This window comes from Orcinus orca, chromosome 20 (assembly GCF_937001465.1).
Source record: "Orcinus orca chromosome 20, mOrcOrc1.1, whole genome shotgun sequence".
NCBI lineage: Eukaryota > Metazoa > Chordata > Mammalia > Artiodactyla > Delphinidae > Orcinus > Orcinus orca.
In genome coordinates this window covers 13,010,653-13,023,805 of record NC_064578.1, presented here as the reverse complement: position 1 = coordinate 13,023,805, position 13,153 = coordinate 13,010,653, and the positions used below count along the sequence as shown (strand labels likewise).

General features: G+C 39.7%; 1 protein-coding gene across 2 annotated transcripts in view; it reads right to left on the bottom strand.

Moving 5' to 3' along the window:
• Nucleotides 1–13,153, bottom strand: part of GLG1 (golgi glycoprotein 1) — a 149,477-nt gene that overhangs the window by 23,686 nt on the left and 112,638 nt on the right. For both annotated transcript variants that reach the window (XR_004485066.2, XM_004273265.4), the window contains exons 9-13: nucleotides 10,540–10,661; nucleotides 8,939–9,040; nucleotides 6,810–6,963; nucleotides 4,869–5,006; nucleotides 2,587–2,673 (exon numbers count right to left, since the gene is read on the bottom strand). Coding sequence is in view for 1 of the 2 variants with exons in the window: in XM_004273265.4 (XP_004273313.1) it covers nucleotides 2,587–2,673; nucleotides 4,869–5,006; nucleotides 6,810–6,963; nucleotides 8,939–9,040; nucleotides 10,540–10,661 (603 nt within the window). In the remaining variant the exon portion in view is untranslated. The remainder of the gene's footprint in view (nucleotides 1–2,586; nucleotides 2,674–4,868; nucleotides 5,007–6,809; nucleotides 6,964–8,938; nucleotides 9,041–10,539; nucleotides 10,662–13,153) is intronic.

The window sequence follows — 13,153 nt, the reverse complement described above, 5'->3', positions numbered from 1 at the left end:
TCTCCCTCCCTCCCACCCTCCCTATCCCACCCCTCTAGGTGGTCACAAAGCACTGAGCTCATCTCCCTGTGCTATGCGGCTGCTTCCCACTAGCTATCTATTTTACATTTGGTAGTGTATATATGTCCATGCCACTCTCTCACTTTGTCACAGCTTACCCTTCCCCCTCCCCATATCCTCAAGTCCATTCTCTAGTAGGTCTGTGTCTTTATTCCCGTCTTGCCCCTAGGTTCTTCGTGACCCTTTTTTTTCCCTCTTAGATTCCATATATATGTGTTAGCATACAGTATTTGTTTTTCTCTTTCTGATTTACTTCACTCTGTAGGACAGACTCTAGGTCCATCCACCTCATTACAAATAACTCAATTTCGTTTCTTTTTATGGCTGAGTAATATTCCATTGTATATATGTGCCACATCTTCTTTATCCAGTCATCTGTCGATGGACACTTAGGTTGCTTCCATGTCCTGGCTATTGTAAATAGAGCCGCAATGAACATTTTGGTACATGACTCTTTTTGAATTATGGTTTTCTCAGGGTATATGCCCAGTGGTGGGATTGCTGGGTCGTACAGTAGTTCTATTTTTAGTTTTTTAAGGAACCTCCATAGTGGCTGTATCAATTTACATTCCCACCAACAGTGCAAAAGGGTTCCCTTTTCTCCACACCCTCTCCAGCTAAAATATCAGTAATTCTGCTTTAGAAAGAGCCAGGGGTGGGGGAGGAGCAGTTTCTTTCTCTGAATCAGTATCATCTGATGGGTAAATAGTCCAATATGTACATTTGGAAACTATTCCAGTATTTCGGTTAGATAGCCCCAGCACAGACAGAACAGCAGTTCTACGCTACTCCTCTAACGCTCCTTCATTATACTTTGAAAGGCAAGTTTTCTAGAGGCAGATTCCCCTCGTGCTTGAGCAAGAGAGAAGACAGAAGGAAGAACTGTGGGTAGAAAAAAACATTCAAAAATAATATTAGAGTATAAACAACTCTACCCCAATAAAAAATAAAATAAAATAAAAAATAAAAATAATATTAGAGTATGTAAAGCCTTCGGAATTTTTCTCCAAAGCTAAGCAGTTCAAAATGAAAACAGGAGTAACTGACATCTATCATTCTGTCCTCGAACCAGATGACAAACTACTACCTCTCAGGAACACACACTAACTGCCTTCAAGCAGAGTAACTGTTGTGCAGCATTAGCTGCTGAAATAACATCTTCCTTTAAAGAGTTACACACCCAAGGGGCTTCCCTGGTGGTGCAATGGTTGAGAGGCCGCCTGCCGATGCGGGGGACACGGGTTTGTGCCCGGGTCCAGGAAGATCCCACATGCCGCGGAGCGGCTGGGCCCGTGAGCTATGGCCGCTGGGCCCGTGCGTCCAGAGCCTGTGCTCCGCGGCAGGAGAGGCCACGACAGTGAGAGGCCCGCGCACCACAAAAAAAAAAAAAAAAAAAAAGAGTTACACACCCCAGAACATCCTCATCAGCCCACAAGGACAATGAGAATGAGACAGGAGATGACACAAAAGAAGGCAATGCATTTTTGAAAAACAGAAAGAAAATAAAGATCCTAAGAAATGTAATTTTATGTATTGCCAATTTTGACAACTTAAATAGTTCTAAAAGGCTTACATAAAAAAAAATAGCCATTCACTGTTTCCCTGATTTCTGGCCCTACAAGACAATTTTCACATTTTAACTGCCACCCCCCAAATACTCTCTATATTTCAAATAGTATGCCTATGTTTATGAGGTTTCTTTTTAATTTCATTTTTTGTACTTTAGTGAGTTTAAGGATGGAACAGGGATAAACATGGAATAATATTCAATCTTCCATGTTTAACTGCAAATCTCAGGCTTTTATTTTATTTCAGTGGACACACAAACATTACCAAATGGGGACCTCCCTGGTGGCACAGTGGTTAAGAATCCGCCTGCCAATGGGGGGGAAACACGGGTTCGATCCATGGTCGGGGAAGATCCCACATGCCGCGGAGCAACTAAGCCCGTGAGCCACAACTACTGAGCCCGCACGCCTAGAGCCTGTGCTCCACAACAAGAGAAGCCACCACAATGTGAAGCCTGCAAGACACAACCAAGAGTAGCCCCTGCTTGCCTCAACTAGAGAAAGCCCACATGCAGCAAAGAAGACCCAATGCAGCCAAAAATAAATAAATAAATAAGTTAAAAAAACAAAACAAAAAGACATTACCAAATGACCTAATTGAAAGAGCTAAGGACGACAGAATAGGAATGCTTGGACTATTCTTGAATGTGATTAAGGGATTTGAAGTATAGCTGTTATCTTTTCTTAAAGGGGGAAAAAAGATTGGTCTTTTCACTGTGATAATTCTAATTTATGAAGAAAACCGAAGGGCTAAATGCAGCGTTTAGCTACAGAAATGAGGAAAGGGGTTCAAGAAGCATCATGATATTCATCTTTAAAAAGCAAACAGAGAATCTGACAAGGTTTCTTTTGTTCTACAGGGAATCTGAACTCTCAAGAGTCTTGAAACAAAAGAACTAAGAAGAAAAGAAAGGCTGCTGACAGGGCACTCTCCTTCCATGAGCTGCAAACTGCTTACCTCGGATTCTAACTCGGTGAGGTTGCCGACTATATCTCTGCACTCTACAGCCAAGTCATCAAGATGATCCTGGAGGCATTCAAGCTCCTGCAAATGAAAAGGCACTCTCTTAGCACCTGTCAGTTATATAAATAGTCAAGGGTAGATGAGACACCAGTGTCCACTTCCTTTTCAGTGGTCTTGCTTTTCTTTTCTTTTAAACAACTTCACTGAAACAGAGCTTTATTTGAGTCCCCAAACTGGGATTTTTGAAAAGATGATTATTTGATGTATCAGGGTGGTTAAGAGGGTCAAGGGGGTACAACAGCCATGCAAATCCTCCAGAAGGCCAAACTGATAAGTCCAACAAGAATCAATGTTCAGGTGTCCTCAGAGTCTAAAAATCTCATCAGGCCTTTACTCCATTCCGTCAACACCTTGCTAATCTGCATTTTGATAATTATCGTTGGACAAAATATTCACAGTGAAAGACACGGCACGTTCTACGACTCTTCGTGGGCAAGTAAGTTGGGACCCAGTTTCAGGGTCTGAAACACAGTAGAGAGCTGATAGCTCCTGCAAATCAAATCTGGGATTCTAACCCTAACCCACATAAAAGGATCCTCTGAGGGTAACTGTAAAACAAGTGAGCACACTAGGGTTTGAGTATCTAAAAGCTATCTTACCTGGGCTTTGGAAACTGAGCTGGAGTTACCTTGTAACATCAGTCTATTGCTATTCCTTTTAGGGACTTAGAGGTTTTAAGTTTTACATTAGCTTACTTTCCCAAAGAACATGAACAGCTATTTCTCAGCAAAGGGCTCTGTTAAAGGATCAAATTTAACTTACTGACTATTCTGCAAGAATCTCTGTTTCAGAATTAGAATGGGAAGCGAGGAGAAGGATTGTGGGAATTATACAAGAGCCAGAAAGGGAGTGGGGGGTGGGGACCCTAAAGGAAAATGCATACAACTTTTGGGAGGAGATAAATAGCTAAGGGAAAAATTCCACTCATGGACTCCTTTCCTAAGTTAGCTTCACAGGGATGGGCTGTAACGTAGTGCAGCTTTCTCACTGTTACTTTACAGGGCGTATGAAAGGAAACTGTTTCATGGGATTCCATATGACTATATCCCTTGTTTCATTAGACAGAGGCAACAGCAAGCTAAACTATATGGCATTTCCTAACAATAAACTCGACAGAACTGTAGCAGGCCCAGGAAACAGACTGCTGAAAATGATATTCCCAGGCCCAACAGATCTGAGTAGGCATCATGTTGCTTTTAAAAAATGTCCAATTCCTGCACATGTGACTTTCATTAGTTTAATCCCAGAGGGTGTTTTGGAGTGGTACAAATGGAACCGTTCATGCCTCCTTCTAGTATTAATGGGCCTTTAAATAAGTAGCTATTCCTCACTGCATGGTTCCTCTGCCTTGATCTAAAAGACAAGATACCTTCCCACCTAATTTGCTAGAATGCAACAACGTATCTTTTTTTTTTTTTTTAACTAGGCACAAAATCCTAAGAAACCATTTATAGCATGCACATTAATTCTTGGGGTTGCTCCTTTTCTACACTTTCCCGTACGGAGAGGTTATAATAAAATGGAACAAATGCCTGGCTAGGATTAGAACTGAGCTCAAGGTAAGTTAAGTCAATACCCTTCATTTCTCTGAGCCTCAAGTGTATCAATTACTAAATGCAAAAAATAACTCCGTTTCTACATCTCTTCTAGGACTGTCGTAGGGCAAGCGTACTATTCATGCATATCAGTATTCACATATCGATGTATATATTTATACTCTGCCTTCCCTCAAAAGGACCTAATGTAGCTTACAAAAATGAGAAAAGAAATAAAAAGAAGGGCAAGATAAAATCAATTAAAAATGAGTAAAAAAAGAGAAAGGAAAAAGAAAATATGTTAAGGAAAGTAGAATGAAGCCAGTAGTAAGTTAGTACACAAAATGCCTACCACAAAATCTAATACACCTGCTAGAGGCACGCCATATCTTTGGCTCGAGGCTTTTTAAGAGGCAGCACAAAGAGGGAAAACAATCAGTTACAAACCATAATAACCATAACATTCAAACAAACTAACTGCTTAGGAAAAGTACAGTTATAGAGACCAAAGAGAACATTTTCCTCAGGATTTCTTATAGGAAGAACAGTGACTAATATAACAAATCACACACCTGTGAAGCTGATGGAGATGGATTTTACGGTGTTTGTAGTCGACATAAAATGTTAATCATGAACATTATTATTATTACTGCACCATAAATAAGTAGCTTTGTCACCTACCTGTCCAGTCTCTGTTTTTTCACTGCACCATTTCCCCAGATCAATCAGGCACTTATCCTGAAGGGCAGGATCCAGCTTAACGTCCATGGCACGCTGGTGTAGGATCCTCTGGACTTCAGCTCGGCATTCCCGTGAGAGCTACATGAGAAATAATAAGCAAAATACTTCAAAGGTACCAAAACCAAAAGACACCAGATAGAACAAATCCATTGTCAGGAAAATAACAAATAAGTGTACAGTTATTTGAACCAAACCTTAAGCCTCGAATCTCTTCCAGAATAAAAATTAAATGTTCTATGAGGCTTCTAAACACCTTTATCTCTAGGAATGTGATTATAAATACATTAGGCATTTTCTAATACATATACTGTATGAAACAATATTCTTTTCTCAGAGTATCCTGATAAAAGTGAATTAGGACTGAATCACTATGCTGTACACCTGAAACTAATATAATATCGTAAGTCAACTATACTTCAATTAAAAAATGAACTGGATTTGTTCAGATGAGGTAGAGAGGTTTTTGTTCAGGAAAATTAATTTGCCACTACTCTATGAATGTAGAGTGGAATACTGGGTCTGATTCAAGACAGAATAAACACTTGGGTGAGGAGAACTGAGTTCAAATTTACCTAAACTCGGAACAAGCAGGTGAGAGTTACTTCAGGTCAGAACCCGACTCTTCTAGATAAGTTAATGAGAATTAAGCAGAGGGTCAAACATATTAAAACTAATATTTTGGGGAGAGTTGTGAGAAAGCTGTCACTGACAGGTACAGTCAGCCTCTCCTCCTAAAAGAGCCAACACATCTGGAGGGAGGTACGGTGGGTATAGAGAGTAACTGCTTAATCGGCATAGGAGTTTCCTTTCAGAGACATGGAAATATTTTGGAAGTAGACAGAGGTGGTGGTTGCACAACTTTGTGAATGTACTAAATGCCACTGAATTTTTCCTTCTAAAATGATTAACTTTATGTTATGTGACTTTAACCTCGATTTTTAAAAGAAGCCTATTTTTTAAAAGGACAGCATACCAGATTCCAACTCTTTCTTTATTTACAAAGACAAGGAACCTCCTACTATAGTGACTACCAAGACGCTAGGATTTAGGAGCTCCTGTGATTAATGACAGGCTCATTATACGAAGAAAAAAGTAACAACAAATTTCCATATTTTCTTACGTAGCAATATAAAAACTGGGTTAATACTGCAGTAACTAAAGTATGACATTTCTTTCTGAGTCTCCTCATTCCGAATCCTAAACAGTCAGACTTTTGCATTAAGCTCAGAAGGGGTATTTGCAAACATGCCTGTGAAATAATACCATCTATATTTTCTGTAACAAATGCAGGGCTGAAATGCAATAGAGTATCTCAGAAGGCTTAAAAAGGCCACCCTGGAGAGCAAGCAGCATGTCAGTACGGGACCAGAAGGCAACAAATGTCACCTGAGAGCCAAGCAGACACGAACATCCCAACAAGAGGCAGTACTCAGGGCAGACAAATACCAAGAGAGTGGGGCGTGGAGGGTGTAGCTCCAACGCGTGTGCTGTCTGAGGGGCCTCACCAATACACGCACTATGGGCTCTGCTGCCAAGGGCAGAAGCCTAAAAACCATTTACACCTTGGCTAAGAGCTTCTAATGGATCTTTAACGCTAAATACAGTTAGGGTAGCGGCATTTGTCTACTTGTGATTTAGATTTTGGTAATTTTAAGAAAAACTGGAAATGTCCCCTCATTTTGTTAAAAACATAAAATCAGATGGAAGGAAGCTGGTAGAACAATTCTATGTACACTCACTGAAGAAGCTTCTAGTAGTGCAGCAACCCCTCCTCGCCAGATATACTAACAAAGTTTTCCTAGGATGATAGGAATCACAACAATTCACAGCAAATGAATTAAATGACGACAGGAAGAAATGAAGTCAATATTGAGCGCATACCCTCCTGCCCTGTTCCTCAGTGCGGTAGGCATGTCGGTATAAGCAAGAGAACACAGCTCCAGGAGGCATAAGTTCACTGGTTTCATTCCAACCGTGGGTGTGGCAAAGACGAGATGCATCTCCCTGGCATTTGCGGTATAAGACAGGGTCCAGCCTATAAGGTTAAGAGTTAAGAGATAATCACTCTTACTATACCTTTCCTCCCAAGACATGCTAAGGGTTTCTGCAAGGTGCTTGTTTGTGTACCCGTTGACAATCACTTCTAGGGGAATGGAGACGGCAGGTGAGCACAAGTACATTCCTGAATTTTGTTCTTCATGAACACACAGTGGTTAATCTGTAGAAGTTTGTTAATCCTTAATATAGAAGATTGAAGTTCTGCCTCAAAGATGGTATCTTCGCGGGCTTCCCTGGTGGCGCAGTGGTTGAGAGTCCGCCTGCCGATGCAGGGGACACGGGTTCGTGTCCCGGTCCGGGAAGATCCCACATGCCGCGGAGCGGCTGGGCCCGTGAGCCATGGCCGCTGAGCCTGCGCGTCCGGAGCCTGTGCTCCGCAACGGGAGAGGCCACAACAGTGAGAGGCCCGCGTAGTGCAAAAAAAAAAAAAAAAAAAAAAAAGATGGTATCTTCCCAATGTAAGGCACACAACATTACAATAATAGACTCAGCATTAACATGCCCTAGCTGAAATGAGACAAGGGTTGTAGCAATCACCAGGCAATTCACAACTTTTACTCAGTACTTTTTCTGTGAGTAAAAGTCAATCTTACCTGATATACTAGGTTCATTAAGATCAGGAAAGGACAACATAAGCAGTCTCCTCCTCAAGTTCTTTTCTAGTAAAACTGTTCCAGTTCTTTTTCCCATGCAAGGTAAGGCAGTTATATTTTTAGTTTACCTGAACATGCTTATCAATTAAAAAAACTTGACATTTAACTTTGACTCTGGAGACAGGGGATTAGGTGATGAGCCTGCTGCCTCTCCAAATCAGACCAATGGATACTTCACTGTCTATATTATACTATCAACCTTGGGGGAGGGCTACTTAATGGGAGGAAAAAGGCTAATATTTAAGTAGCTTTAAAGATTGGAAAGCATCCTTTGATCATGGATGAAGGAATTACAGAAGAGGAAAAAACATACTTTTTTAAGGTAATAAACTCAGTAAACACTCTGTTATTTCGGTTTAGATAGCTAGAGTAAGCACAGGGAAATTCCCACCCAAGTTTCTGAAGTCCTTTCAAGAGTTAACTTGAGGAAACAGAAATAGACACACTGAGTCTTCAAGTAATCTTTTTCCAGTAAGGTATGGGGGTAAAACATATATTAATCACCAGAAAAATAATTAATGACCAAAGTACAGTGGCGTAAAACAATCAGGAAGCAGCTGAACTTGGGAGGCAGGAGGAACAGCCTGGTCTGGAGGTGGGAAGAGAAAATAAGACATGGAAAGAGGGAGGGATTGCAGCCAATAAACAGTTATTCTGACTATAAGAGATATACTTCTATTTCATCTACCTCCTCCCTTTTTTCTGGCTAACAGGATGAGAAGAGAATCAAGTTGTCATTTACCGAGAAGAGCTTCTTAAGACAGAATAAATTCAATAACTTTGAATAGTAAAAGAAATAAATCAAACTCCCATACCCAGGACAAATCAATAAAAATAAAAATCACTATAAGAGACATATCTGAAGATGCTTCTGCTGTCCCACTGCTGCCCTAGTTCTTTCTAGATAGACGTTTGTGGTATCAGAAACACTGGACCCTGACTTTCAATGTAGTAGTTAATGGGGACTCTTGGGAATAGACCTGCAGGGGCTGTCTCTGCTTTTAGATACTGTTCTGAAAGCAAGAAAGAGATTTTTCTGGAGATTAGAGTGTCAGCTATCCCACAACTTAACAAAAACAAATTACTACTGATTATTTTTTAAAAATACAAGGGATAGTGACTACACAGGAGAACAGGCTGAGGCTTACCTTACTATGGCTTCAAAATACTCACTTCCAGTGCTCAAGACTCTGCGCTTCCAATGCAGGGGGCACAGGTTCGATCCCTGGTCAGGGAACTAGGATCTCACATGCTGCGTGGCCAGAAAAACCCCCAAACCAAACAAAACAAAATACTCACTTCCAATCACGGGAGATGAAATATTGCAGCTCTAAGAGACGGTGTTCACAATCTTCCACCATTTTTTCTGTGTATAAATGTTCCATCAGGCACGAGAGGATCCTGGGCATAAAACAGGGGTGAAATTGTAACTAGAGAAAGTTCTGACAATGGATTCAGAACTCTCACACCAGTATTGCTTGGTCTGTAGAAAAAGCCATTTAGCTATTTTCCTAGGGCAATCAGGGACTTACTTTCCTGAGAATCACTCAAATTAACTCAACCTAACAGTGCTTATGCCTTCTATCAACTTTAGAGCCACTTAGCACTTAGGACTCAGCTTACACAAGAGCTGTGTGCAGCTGCTTTATATTTAACTGTTTATTATGAGAAACTTCCAACCATACAAAAGTAGAGAATCATATAATATCCATCTTCCCTTCCCATAGCTTTAAGACAAAGTTTGTTTTAACCCTATACTCTCCTTGCTAATATTTTGAAATAAATCCCAGATACCCTATCATTTCATTTCTAAATATTATACTTCAGCATGTTTCTCTATAATATGAAAACATAATACCATTATCCACCAAAGAAGTAAATCTAAAAATCCTTAATATCATGAAATATCCTGTTAGCTTTCAAATTTTTCCAATTATCTCATGCCTTTTCACGTTTGTTCAAAACAGGACCCAGAAAAGGTCCATAACCTGCATTTAACTGACAGTATCTCAAATCTATTTAATCTGTAGCAGTTCCCTCCTTCCTCCCTCTCCCCTGTCCCCTTAATAGTTGACACAGTTATTTTCATATTGGTAAATAGTCTTAATCAGTCTTAAGAGTGTTTGTCTACCTCTACCAACCATACAAAGAGCTTCAAGGAAGAAGATCTTTTTTTTAACCTCCTACCACAGCATGAACATCTGGAGTATATGCACAGGAGAATGATGAGAAACATGGACTGCATTTGTTTCACACAGTTGGGTACGGTCAGCTGCAGGCTATAAAGATTTTTGCAGAATGGAAAACCTGTTCTTACTTGCAACCTGGTTTTAAGAGCTGTTTGCACATCATATGGAAAAAAACCAATACATGAGACTCAAATGCTTTATTACAGCATTTTACAGCTTTCCTAGATCTTGGATATAACTTCAGAGTTCATTTTGTCCATGATTACCCCCTCCAACCACCACATTTTGTGCTTTATTTCAATTATAATTAATTACTCTCTAATAATTATCAAGTTGCCAATGCATATGAGACAATATCCACATAGGATGAAAAGTATAGAGCCAAAGCATGTTTCATTTTATCCTGTGAGTTTTTCTCTCTGATTTTTATTTGCCCGTTAAGTAGGATTATTCAGTGACCTAATGTCTAGGACTGTATATGCTCAGTCACTGTCAACACACATCATCACAATGCTGGGTCTAGGTTCTCTACATCATGGATGAGGCAGAGCCCAAGTCTCCATCCCAATACTAGTTTTAACAAAAGCTGGTATGTGTTCCTGCTTAACAAAATTTCAGTTAAGTTGCTAAACCGTCTGAAAGTCATTTGGGGATATAGTCCCCATGCTGCACTGCCAAATACAATACAATACCACAAATAAGATAACCTACATTGGGTCTCCGGATCTTATGTGTTTGCAGGCTGTCTGTATTACAGATTCACAAGCTTCATTCAAAGCTCTATCAATGCGGTAATCTGCACCAGGGTCAGTCTCCTGAATCAGTGTTTGAAGCTGGATTAAGAAAAATTAAGAAGGAAGAAAGAAAGTCACTTATACATCTAGGATGAGCAACGTCATGTCTTCAATCAGTTCTCAGTCTGGTATATCACAATGTACTCTTAACAAGGTACTACAATTGTCACTGGCCGAGCTCAACGGCTCTTGTCAAATACTCTCCAACTAGTTCCTCTACTTTGCAAGTTTTTCTGTTTAACTCATTGTAGGTATAGCTTGCCTACCTGTCTGAACCATCCCTGGATGTGTGCAAAACAAGAGGACCTTACAATATAAAAGCTGCCTCTTTCCTCACATCTGTTAATCAAATTACTAAATCTGACACTCAGTGCCAAGGCAGAGTTGAGTGGAGAAGAGTAAACAGAAGACATTTCCAGTTAGAGATCTAATTTGGTCTTAAAAATCTAGAATTTGAATTTTGCTGCAAAGACAATGGCATAAAACAAGTATACTCTGCTTTATTAAAAAGAGATGTGAGATTTCAGTTGCAAGAAATACCAATTACAAAAAACAAGAATATTACTTATAATTTCCTATTTTTCCTCAACTATTTTTTATATAACCAAGAGATGAACCAGAGCTTGTTCATTACAAGTAATACAGAAAAATACTTGTCACTATGCAGTTGAAAACGAGGATATATTCTTTAACATTTACTTTTGCTTGGTCCACACTCTGTCATAGAATAAAGTGAAAGCATGGTAAGATGTGCCTCAGATTCTTTTTTCCTGTCTGAGGAGAAAGCAGTCGGGGCACAGATGAAAAAGCTCTAAATCAAGGATGAGAAAACCTGAGTTCTATTAATAGTTCTGTCTCTGCCAGATACTAGCTTTGAGAACAAAGGCAAGTTGATTAACCTCTAAGTTCCAGTTTCTTTAACTGCAAAGAATTATAAGGAAGAATAATATATAGAAGGTTGTGTAAGCTGCAAAGCATTTTACAGATGTAAAAGATCATTATTACTACAGATGGGTAGCAGATGGTGTTTGGGGTGGGGATCTTAAATAACACAAAGCAAATCTGAAAACTACGATGCTTCTGCTTGGGGTTCCTTTTGTTCCAAGTTAAAGAATTGGAGCCCTTTTGTGTCATTGAGTTAGCCTCTGTAGGAGCCTTGTCTGATCCTCATACATTGGACCTACAATCCTGTAGAGGCTCATATGAAAGCACTGACCCCATCACACACTTGATCAGAGAACAAAGATCAAAAGAAAAACCCAATTTTGTCTCTCCTAAAAGACAGATGAGAGAAGTATGAAAGATATCTAATATTCTGGGATGGAACTTATTTATACCAATTCTTGGTGCAATTTGGAGAAGCTTCAAAATGCAGTGGTTAGTTAGTAGGAAGATTACTACTACTGTCAAATGACTACCAATTTTAATTTGCTGACAAAGACCAAAATATTTACTTCTTTTTCTGAGGGACATTATAAGCATCATGGGAGTCTGGAAGTTTCTCTAAGAACTTAGTTAAATATCCATGATTGACAGGCAAACTTTGAGAATTCCCCGTGCATGTACCAGACTGCAGGTTCTAAAAGAAGACAGTGAATGCCCTACAGACTCTAGGCGGTCAAAGGCTCAAGGGATCACTGCTACTCTGGAATCCAGTGACAGCGGTGTGGGAAATAAACACTACGTACGTGAAATATTACATGATGATAAATCTATTCCTGCCCTGACTGCTTAGGAAAATGTGAGAAAATGCTTCCAAAAAATTAGTCTAGAGAATAGACAGCAGTCTCCTCAGCCTAGGTGAGACTGGGCCCAGATTTGTTCAGCCATAACTGAAAAGAATTTAAGTTCACGATCACAGTGTGTTTGGAAGAGTATATACTCATTAAGATAATAATTATTCTTATGCTTCACTATTTATTCGCTTTACTATTTATTGAGAGATCACTAAATCAAAGCACCACCAAGCAGAGAACAAGGGAAAATTAATGGTCAACCACAGACCAATATGGAAGTCTACTGTATCAAGGAAAGAAACTTTGAAAAGCAAATTATTACAAAACATTCCTCCATGTGACTGAGGATGGATAATGAAGTAGATGACTAAGGAAAACTTTCTCCCTTTGGATCACTTATCTTCAATTTTTGTGAGCAAAGGCTAAAGACCACAGGTCCATAAAAAACAAAATGAAGTGTTTCTTGCCCACTTAGCCAAACTTAATGTGGACAGAACCACGTATTTTACCTTTTGAGGCTAACCTCTAGCTTTGGAAGCACTTTTCTTTTGGGCACAAAGCATGAGGTGGGTGCTATTTATTTCTCTCTCAACAAGCTAAATTTCAAAAAGCCCTGGAGGTAAACTAGATGCTTCCAAATAAAATCAAACTAATTTCTTTTTTCTGTACACCTTAGTACAAAGTGTAGCCTCAGGAAAAATATAAGTTTAGTCCTGACCACCACCCTCCCCTTTGCATGCTGCATTAAGGATGAAATGTCTTGATTCGTTCTTGGTCTGGGGCCCAGGCACACAC